The sequence below is a fragment of the Crassostrea angulata genome, chromosome 3, assembly GCF_025612915.1.
Source record: "Crassostrea angulata isolate pt1a10 chromosome 3, ASM2561291v2, whole genome shotgun sequence".
Lineage (NCBI taxonomy): Eukaryota > Metazoa > Mollusca > Bivalvia > Ostreida > Ostreidae > Magallana > Magallana angulata.
This window is the reverse complement of record NC_069113.1, coordinates 47,283,866-47,295,221: the sequence shown is the minus strand read 5'-3', so window position 1 is coordinate 47,295,221 and position 11,356 is coordinate 47,283,866. Positions and strand designations below refer to the sequence as shown.

The 11,356-nt window shown below is 32.6% G+C and overlaps 1 protein-coding gene across 1 annotated transcript; it reads left to right on the top strand.

The window, feature by feature from the left end:
- The first annotated feature begins 1,259 nt into the window (after nt 1-1,259).
- On the top strand, nt 1,260-6,667 carry LOC128175105 (electron transfer flavoprotein subunit alpha, mitochondrial-like). Its single transcript, XM_052840518.1, has 10 exons — nt 1,260-1,371; nt 3,346-3,492; nt 3,741-3,822; nt 4,021-4,103; nt 4,348-4,447; nt 4,624-4,734; nt 5,032-5,136; nt 5,428-5,579; nt 6,009-6,155; nt 6,463-6,667. The coding sequence occupies exons 1-10, from the start codon at nt 1,330-1,332 to the stop codon at nt 6,499-6,501; spliced, it is 1,008 nt and encodes a 335-aa protein (XP_052696478.1). The 5' UTR covers nt 1,260-1,329; the 3' UTR covers nt 6,502-6,667.
- The last annotated feature ends 4,689 nt before the right edge of the window (nt 6,668-11,356 follow it).

Sequence of the window (11,356 nt, the reverse complement as noted above, 5' to 3'; positions counted from 1 at the left end):
ATAACACGCTTTTTCAATATATATTTATATATTTACTTCGAAATGCAGATAATAACTTATTTAGGTTATAGTGAAATTTATAAGTTTTATATCATCGTGTTTATGTGCTGCAATATATTAATAAATCATCTTTTACTTATTTTACCTATTATGGATCCCGGGAGAGATGCAAACATATTAGGAGTTTCTTTTAACGTTTCCTAAAAATAAAAATATCCTAAAATTATTCATTCAGAGCCAGACAAAAAACCATATTTCATAATAACTACCTACTACAGAATAACCAAAATAAAATATTCATACTCTATGTTTGTTATGAAGGAACGACACACCTTGTTTCAGAGGATGTTAGTGGGACATATAAGTATATAGAAGTGGATCGAATTGGTCTTTTAAGTTGTGAATAGGGGTGAACTGCGCAAAAATTAAGTTTGAGAAATATAGATATACACAATTCTATTTGTATGTTTGCCATACAAAAAGGTTGTAACAACCTGGGCAATTGCCAAATGCATATACATGATTAAAAGAAAAAGAAATAATAAAGAGTCAAATACACTTAAATATTCAGTGTAAACTTTACAATTCTGATTCAAAACAAAACTTGCTAACTTTATTTTTTAATCATTGAATAAAAAGATGAACTTGAATTCTTTAGGTGAAAATAAAAAAAAAAAACCCAATCCTATTTGAAAAACTTTCGAGTTTAATCAATCCGATTTCCCGAGCTGCTGACTCGATCGATGATACTGGTCGTTTAAATTGTGCTTGCATTACTTAAGTTGCTATTGTTCCTCGGTTCCATTTTTAAAAATAAATCTATTGTGGTTGAAGTCTTATATTTGTCCTTTTTTTCAGGGGGGGGGGGGGGGGGTGGGGGTTCTTACACAAAAATTTCTGAACATGTAACATCTCTTCATAACGCACCATGCTTGTCATTGGGATATCGATCACTGCATGACTGCAAAGAATGATATTCTTAATGTTCTGAATTAAAAATATATTATCATATCTGATGAAAAACATCTATAAATCTACTGTAAAAGTTGACTGTAGCAAACTTTAACAAACTCAGTGACAGAAAAAAATACAAACTCAGTTGAGAATAGCCTCGAATTACACGCAATTTAAATTTATCTTAACTTTTCGAACATTCTGCATGATGTCGTTGATTTCATTGAAAAAAAGCTCGTAAATTTCAAAATTATTGCTAAGTGGAGTTGTTTACTTAAAAGTAAAAGCGACTTAACCCCACCCCCTCCCCAAGACGTCGAACATCGGGTTTGGGATTCTTTAAATATTTTTTGTAAGTTTTGTAAGCAGTCCGAGATGTTTTCGTCTGCGAAAAAGATTAATTTTCTCCGTCAAACCGTAAGTGCTATACAAAAAGTTACCAAATCATTTTTCTTTAAAAGAATAAATGTATCTAGTAGATATTAGCAACATGAAAAATTGTCTGAGCTAATGTAATTCTGAGAAAATTCGAGCTAGTTTTTGTGAATAACTTTGACACAAATTTCTTTGGAAGAAAGTACATCTATATTCATTCTAGTTTAACCCCTCTCAAATTGATACCATAAGAGACAAATGTTAAAGCTGTTTTATGCGATTCTATGGCGATTTCCTTAACGCTTAAGAATTCAAAAGGTGGACTTTGAACCTCTTGCACTGCACTGCACTGTTACCTGAAAAAAATTTATGTAACATTTAATCTGTTACAGTAGTTCAACTTCAGAACGCTTTATTAAGTAATTTGCTTACAATATGGCCATTACAAGAATGTGGTTTTCAGTATGTTGCATTTAACATGTTGTAACCAATTGTACAGCCCATTTGGGATATACACATTGGCCTAATATCCTAGATCATTATGAAATAATTTGAAGCGCAATTTTTTTTTACATAAATCCTCTTAAATGTATATCAAATGATTGGCTGTTCATTCGCTCTAAAACGCGTTCGCCCTTGACGCCCTTCGCTCTAATTTTTGTCGCCCTAGGTCCGTTCGCTCTTGACGCCGTTCGCACTGTGTCCGTTCGCCTTAATTTTATATAGGATTAATTAATTTATATATTTTTGTGTATGCTGGTAAATTTAAACATTTTGAAAGATACATATATAATTATTAAAAACAATACCGCCCTTTCTACTTCGACATAATAATCACCATGGTTGACAGTACATGTAGTTTGATACAGTTACATGTTCCATTTCCGTATATATCTCATTTACAGATCAAAGGATTGTGTTATATGTAAAGTCTTTAAAGATAGAAAAGGTGATTATCATCTGCTAAGCTTCTGAATGAGCCAATTAAAGTCTCAAATTCTTTAATTGTTTAAAAAACACCACGCGAATCATTTATTATTAATAATAACAAGAAGACAGTTATCGACAATTTACGGCAATAAAATCTTACAATTATACCAATTACCTCTTTTTTGATGTAGGAAAAACATATTATATACGAATAATTAATAAAAGTTAACAAGTTTTAAGCTAAAAGTAAATGAAATAACTTATAATATGGTTTATTTATAAACAAGGAGCGAACGAGGTTTAAGGCGAACGATTATTTGGGCGAACGATGATTAGAGCGAAGGGACCTAGAGCGAACGGACTAAGGCGAACATGTGGATGGGGTGAACGCACCCGATACCATATCAAATGCAATAACATTTGGTTGGCAAGTTTTCCTATAAGCCTTTAATTTGTAAGATTTCCCCAAGAAGGTTTGGATTCTGATAAACTGAGGGAATGAAAAATCTCTCTAGCTTTAATAAAGTTTTGTGTGATAAACATTTGGTTTTGCTTTCATAAGTTCTGTCCCTATTATAAACAATTACTATAAGAATAAAGGAAACTAAAATGCATTCAAAAATGTTTATTAAAAAATTCTATGCTCTAGATCATTCTTCTTATGCAAGCATTACTCTGTAGAACCCATTGCTCGCTCATGGCAATAAGTAAGCCTCTCTGACAGAAAATATGTATATCCCAAAATCAGCTAGGATACAAACTTGTTTGAAAAAGTATAATCTCAGATAAAATAATTCATTTTAATTATAAACCAAGCATGAGGAACACTCTGTAACACATCCATGGCTAATTTGATGAACTGCCAATAGATCCTTATTACATTAAATGCACTCCTTGTGTAAACTACATATCAAAGTTGAAAATATATGTTTATTGGCTTATGCATTTTCATTAAATTTTCATTTTCTACTTAACCTACCAAAACAATACATATAACAGCCCAATGAATATTAGGGGATCATTTGAGCATAGAGAAATGTGCAAGGTTTCATCGTGTTTAGTAATGTGTCCTACCTTTCATTGCAGCTTACTACACTATGTAGAAATAACAGTACCCTTGTGATAGCTGAGCATAATAACCAGAAGTTGATTCCCTCCACTCTGAATACAATCACAGCAGCCAGCAGTCTTGGGGAAGTCACCTGTCTCGTAGCAGGAACACAATGTGCACAGGTATGTGGTGATATTAATTAAAGCCTAAATTTACAGTTACTGAATTCTGAAGAAGTGTCCTTTGCATATCAAGGAGTGGAGTTCAAATGAAAATTTACTGAGACTATGAGAACTGAAGGCAGATCTTTTGAATTGCTCTCTTCATGGGATTGCCATAGTTTAAATAGCTATACATGTACAATGTGTTAGTGCCTGTGTAAAAAAAAAAAAGTTTGTCATGTGTTCCTGAGTTGAACTAAATCTTACAGGTTGCTGCTGAAGTGGCAAAAGTGAAAGGAGTTAAGAAAGTGATATTAGCTGACAATGAAGCATACAAAGGCTTTCTTCCAGGTTTGTTGAAGGTTTCATTGTCATTGCAAAAAGAAATTGTGTGTTTTCAAGACTAGCTGTTACATTTACTAGATCTCAACATTTAGTGGGTTTTCAAAAACTATAATTTAAAAAGTTGTATTAATTTTAGACAACACTGATCAGTATTATATATGATGCTTAAAAATGAATTTTACATGAATGTTTTTGTTTTTTTAGAGGCTTTGACTCCATTGCTGTTGGCAGCCCAGAAGCAGTTTAAATTTTCTCACATTGTGGCACCTGCAACAGCTTTTGGAAAGGTAGATTAGTTACAAAATCACTGATAAATATGGTTAAATGTATCAGTCTTAATGAATTATGGATACATAGGTCTTAATTCAGGTGTGATGGCACTGATGGCAAACAAGGAATGTCCTTTCCATTGATAACTGTCACAGATATCATACCTTTAAAATAAAATGCAGACCTATGTTATGTTTTACAGTGAAATTGTCTAGATAGATATGCAAATAGAATGATGTATATTCATGTTTTGTCCTTCAGAATGTAGCTCCTAGGTTGGCTGCAAAATTGGATGTGTCTCCCATATCAGACATTATTGGAATCAAGGATAAAGAAACCTTTGTCAGAACAATTTATGCAGGTACCTATTTTAGCATTACATTAACATGAATACAATCTTCAAGTGTGCATTACCATTACATATTCTAGATTGCAAAAGTTACCTGTGCATTACTGCTTGATCAAAGAATGAAGTGGGTAAATTAAAGTTGTTTTGCAGTATATGTATCTGAGAATACTTTCATTTTTATCCTTCAGGTAATGCTATCCAGACCCTGAAATCTAAGGATGATGTCAAGGTGATTACAGTACGAGGGACTGCTTTTGAGGCAGCAGAAGTTGAAGGGGGAGCGGGAGCAGTAGAAGATGGTCAGCTTCTTTTGCAATACATTATACCCTAGGATTTATAGTACATGAAAATTAGAATAGTTGTCCAAGTCAGCAGAAAAACTATGAAGTCAATCAGGCACTCAATATATAGCAATGTATTGGCATATGTAAATCTTAAGATACCCGTGTATTACATGCTGTATAAAGCGACAGACTGGATATATTGTACATAATGTATCAGAAGAACTTAAAGAAAATGAAATGAATGCAGAATGTCAGTATGTAGCAATGAACTGGATTATGTAGACCTATATATATATTTTTTTTTTACTGTAGCCCCAGCCTGTGATGCCAAGAATGACCTGAGTCAGTTTGTGGGCCAAGAGTTAAGTAAGAGTGACCGACCAGAACTAACCAGTGCCGGCACGGTCATCTCTGGAGGTGAGTGGGTGGGATGTGGGTTAAAATCAGGCATGAAAATGGAGGTTCAGGCAGGTGTTGGTTTCATATATAAAGTTATTTTATTTGATCCAATGTTGTGTTGTTTAAACAGTCTCAATATCAGTCTCAATATCAAAGTTCAACCTTCTCTGACAGGGATTTACTCTTGTTCTTCTCACAATAGTTTATTCCAGTGAGGGTTGTATGTTACTTGTAATATCAGTATGAATTTTATAATGGTACATGTACTACATGTATATATGAATATATATTTGTGAAATATTTAAATAGGTCGTGGAATGAAGAATGGAGAAAATTTCAAGCTTTTATATGACCTTGCTGATAAAATGGGGGCAGCGGTTGGAGCATCACGAGCTGCAGTTGATGCAGGCTTTGTTCCTAATGATATGCAGGTTGGCCAGACTGGCAAAATTGTAGCCCCGGTAAGTACAGAAGTATTGTTCATAGGGTTCTATGTATTCCCCTCTTGTTACATGTAATAAAAGAAGGGTTATGAATGAAAATTACAAAATTAATCCAGTCATTTGTTCTGGTTAAAAATGATTTAAATTTATCAGGGTTTTTTTTCATTAATCTGAGTTATGAATATCGGTAATAATTTTTGTGAATTTCATTTTTACAAAATGTTCATGATGAAACCAAAGTACGCACTTCATAAAAAAATATTTCTACTTCATACACATACAACATAAGTGAAAAGCAGATTATATTGCTCTTTGTATCTCAATATTCTCAAATATATTGGAGAAATTTATACATATTAGTGCCATTTGGAAGAAGTGTGTACATGTATTTTCATTTCGACAGCTATTTTATGTATTTTTTCCTGATACTTGTCTTGCCCTCTGTAGGACCTGTATGTGGCGGTTGGAATCTCCGGAGCCATCCAACATCTAGCAGGCATGAAGGACAGTAAAGTGATTGTGGCCATTAACAAGGACCCCGAGGCCCCCATCTTCCAGGTGGCCGATTACGGAATCGTGCAGGATTTATTCAAGGTCAAGATAATCAATTAAATTATGCCTTAAAAATTTTATTTTGTGTAGATATATCAATACTCCTGACATAGAGTAAATTGCATAAGCTAGCATTCATGGAAAAGTCCAAAGTCTGAGGAACTATTCCTTGTCTCTATCTCGATAACATTATTTCATTTAAAAAAGTGCATTGCAAAAGCTTTAGATGTTGAAAGAATATTTTCTCTTTTGAATTTTGTAAATATATAAAAATTTTGTCCAATTTTTATCTTATTTTTTCAATAGGTTTGTTTCAATTGTAATTGTACACTTGTATATTGCTTTTCAGGCTGTTCCGGAAATGACTGACCTCGTGAGCAAGAAGTGAAAGAAGTCCTGATGATTGAAGAATTCTAGAAATATGAATGTGATATAAACAGAAAAAGCAAGGGAACATATCCATATATAATTCTCTTACTTTTTGTCGTTTTAGAACTATTTTGTAAGTTGTAAAATGAAAGAAAGTTAAATTTAAAAAATAAAAATGAATTTTTTTTTGTTGAATTGATTTTAATACCTGCAGAGCTTATAGCCAGAGTGGGTGTGTAGGCTGTTACTTGAATTATAGACCCAACTGCTGTAAAATCTTTATTTTACATGCTGTTTTTCATCAAATCGTGAGAATATAAAATCGCGGGCACCAATTATTTGTTATGATTTCATATAGCACAAAACTGTCAGAAAAATAAGAGCGATATTTTAAAATCCGCGAGGACTGATTCTCGTGATTTTACGCGGAAATTAACTTACAGTGGTGCAAAAGGTAGGACATGCCATTACTCACATATACAAAAAAAAGTTGCAATTTATAGGACATAAAAATTTGTGCTAGTGTTGATGGTTAATTATTTCCTAACGAATTCTGTGCAAATATAGGATATAAAAATATTCTTCCAAAAGAAGATTGGGGAATAAGATAGCGTAATGCTCATTCAGTTTAGTCCTAAAATACAAATTTTTATTAATTTTTTTCAAATTGCATCTATTCAAATATAATACAAGTTTGCCAAAGCACAATTTCTAAGTATATTCAGTTTTTAATATATTCAACAAATGATAAGAGAAAAAATATTGCCTTAAATTTTTGTGGTATCGAACCCACATCATAAATACCCTTTATATATAAGGTTAGCTTATGTCTTGTGCTCAACCTACTAAGACAATTCAGACAAAACAAAGTAGGTTGTTTGAATACCGTGTGATACTTTCGCCCCCAACTTTAAGGACTTGTATTACTTTTTCAAAACACTAAATTGTTGGGATACAAAATGATATTTTTAATACATGTATAAAGTGGTGAAACTCTCCACGTTTTTAACCGGGTTTTCCAACGGAAAAATCCGGTTATGAAAATGGTGAAAATGGCGGGCGGGAAGGCGGCTGCCAAAAGGGTACCCTCATTGTACAAATAACTCCTCCTACAGTTCTCAAATCAAATCAATTGTACATATATCAGAGGTGTGCATAAATTGTTAGGATTTTGATTTCCGATAATTTATGAATAAAGTACCAGCTTTTGAACTTAGTCATTTTTTGGCAAAATATTGCATATAGGGTACCCTCATTGTACGGATAACTCCTCCTACAGTTTTCAAGATAAGAAGTTGTTCTTTTGCAGATCAATTGTACATATATCAGAGGTGTGCATACTGCTAGTCATTTTTTGGCAAAATATTGCATATAGGGTACTCCAATTTCACTGGATACGGGTTGACATGGATTATGGATACAGTTCACATAAATGAAAACCCGGTTTGCTGTCACATTGACAGCTTTTCACTTGTTGTTGATTGAAATCGGTTTGTTTTCCATTAGACCTTACTCAGACTTCGAGAAAAATATGGAGAAGACCCACTCTATAAAAGAAAAGACCTTGAAGTTTGAAAAAATGACACTATTTGGAGGTTCTAATACTTAAACGCCTGCTTGAGTCAAAATATTATAAGTATTGAAGACATTTAATGGTAAAAAAATCGATGACATGTTACATACATATTGTTTTAAATAATTTTTGAAAAAAATATCAGATTTATTGATATTTTATTTTTTCAGTATCTTACCCGTCCGTGTATACTAGGCATTTTACATGCCTTATTCACCCATCTTCTTTACTATGGCTCCACACTCCAGCCTGATATATAAAGGGCATTGTTGTAATTTGGTTACATGAAGAATGTGTCTTTCAATCTACATTTTGATTTATAAATGTATACATGGTAATTTCCGCCTATTTTTTCGCCCGTCTACACATGCAAACAATTCCGCCTCGTCTTGTATTCACCTAAACACAGAAACAAATATTCTTTTACGTAAGCATTAATTTGAAAAACTGTTTTGAATTTGCCCTGTTTTAAATAAGGCTAAAATAAAATGGGGGTAAATGTTTCCCTGTATACAGTACACTTGGCACTAAATGGTTCAGTCTTTAAAAGAGAATATTTAATTGATAAATGCACATCCTTGTAATTGATTAACAGAAGACAAATTATGCGTTATTTACTGTAATATCGGTTGTTAAATGCCTGAAGATATTTTTGGTAAGTATTTTTACAGAATGTATTTAAAAACTAGATGTTTCGTAACGCCAGGAATGCCCCCGCAGGTGACCAAAATTTCAAATGCCAAAAGTATAGCATTAAAGTTATCAATCCCTGAAAATTACGTATACTCATTTTCTTGTAAGTTCAAGAAGCATAGCTTTGTCAAAAACCTCGAACTGGAACCAATTTGAAACTTGATCTGTATTTCCTAATAAATTAACCTTATTTTAAAATTAGAGAGCAGAAACTACGAATTTCCCATTTTTTCAAAGTTCAAGAGGCATAACTCTGTCATAAGTCATCCGACCGGAACCACATTCAAACTCAACCTGTATAGTCATAAGATACATCCATATATTAATTTTGAGTTGAATGTTTGCAACGGTTGTTGAGATAAAGATAGAAAGTGAATTTCCAATTTTTTTTCAAAGTTCAAGAGGCATAACTCTTTCAAAAATCATCGGACCGGTGTTATATAGTGCTTTTTCCCCCTAGCCATCTTTCCCCCCGGAAAAATGGCTATATAGCAGTTCTTCCCCCCGGAAAAATGGCTATATAGCAGTTTTTCCCCCAGGGAAAGCTGACTATATAGTGGGCTTTCCCCCTTTTTATAGCCAGATTACCCCCACGGCAAACCTACTATATAGTGGATTTTCCCCCTTTTTTACATTCCGGCCATGTATATGGTGGACCATTCGTGGCAAGAATTTGCAATAATTGATATGATACTAATTTTTCATAAAAAGGATAACTATAGCATTTATTAATACATAGAATAAAATAGTATTACATGTTTTTTTAACCCCAAATATGAACTAAGGCACGCGCCTCCATAACATTCATGTGTCATCATCGTTTATTTCACCTGTTTTTACACCTTTTTGGAACACCTTTTACACGGATTTCGGAATACCTCGAATCTTTTTCATCTAATCGATGCTTATCTACAGTTTCGACTTTGACGTTAAGAACACGTGAGAACATATTTGAGTAAAAATACGCTGGTTTGGAACTTTAATTTTCCAATGTATTACCATCTCTGTATAAGCTTCTCCGAGGGAACTAACTGTACAATCTTGACTTAATTTTGTAGAGGAAGGGGAAACAAATTGGAAATGTATTACTCCCTTCGTCCAAAAGGCTATCAATTTTAAAGTACATGTACTAGTAATACCGTTCGAATTGACGATCTTAAAAACAATTATATATTTCTTCTTCTAAATATCAAACGGGAGACAGGGTGCAATGATATGATGAGAACTGAAATGTTTTAGTTTTATTTTGATTGATGGGGTTCTAAATCATGGGTAAGGGGTATTTCAATTGATTTAATATTAAAAGCACGTGAAAAGTTAGTGATTACAATTTGGTTTTAAAGTTACGCATATTCGTATTTTTTAGCACATTTTTTACAAAACGCGAGATTCTATGATGTAAACATTTTGTTAAAAAAAAAGGAAATGTCTTCACAACCAGAACAATGTCGGTATCTTTGCTGGTTACTTTGGAAAATGTGAAATGGAGCCTGAACTAACCTTATGTATATATTTACACTCAGTATTTGCTAATTTTCCACTTTTAAGTTTGCAACGTGATTTATAAATATACAATTTTGAAAACGATGCCATATAAATCAAGATATACGATCCACTTACCTAAAAATCGTATATTACTATTTGTTCCATATTTTTGCAATAAAGATTTACTTGTGCACCATATTATTTCTTCGAACAATGAAACAAGGGTAATTAAAAAAAAACCCAAACCCCCCAAAAACCCAACACATCTATTGTGATGAGCTGACTTATTTTCTTTAAATATAAGCTTGGTCTTCTAATCAACTCACAAGTTAAAAAAGTCGTATGTACATGTATGCGCTTAGGTTGGTTATTTATTTTTGATTTTCGGTTGCTCCTTTTATGTATAAAAGTTAATTGATTTATTTATCTAGTTATTTATTATATCATTAGTCATCTTATGAATTGATTAAATGTTTTGAAGAATAATGAATTTACCTGCGTACCTTTTTAAAAAAAATTGTTCGTAAACTTTCGACTATATATGATATGGGCGCCTTAGATGGCCCCCTTAAATGAACATCGTCGTTTTACTTCAATTCTTTTTATTCTTTGTATAGATATATATGTGATGATTATACATAATGTTCATTATGATTCAAGTGCTCACATTTAAGAAATATGACATCGTAAAGACAACCTTTTCCCGCCATTTTTGCAATTTTAGCATAAACAGCTTGTTTTCAAGCAGTTTTTCTTTCAGACAACATAGAGCGCATGCTTGAACAAACAAAATATTTTAATCAGAGATATAAATAGTCAAGACTAATAAGTAACAAAAAATATCTTTGTTCAAGCATGCGTTCTATAATTTCCATTCGTAAACGGATAAGAAAAATGTCAATGTTTTACCGATTTTGATTGAATTGTAGTAATAGCGTTACTTCTGACGTCATATACTGCAAGTGAGTGCAAATAAATCAAATGAATAGGTAAACAATATATTTTAAATCAACTCTTCTATAAAATAACATAAAATTTTACTGTACCCGAAACACTTTAAAAAATTGCGAATTATGGGGGCCAAATTTAAATCATATTATATATAGTTCTTAAAAAAGAAAAG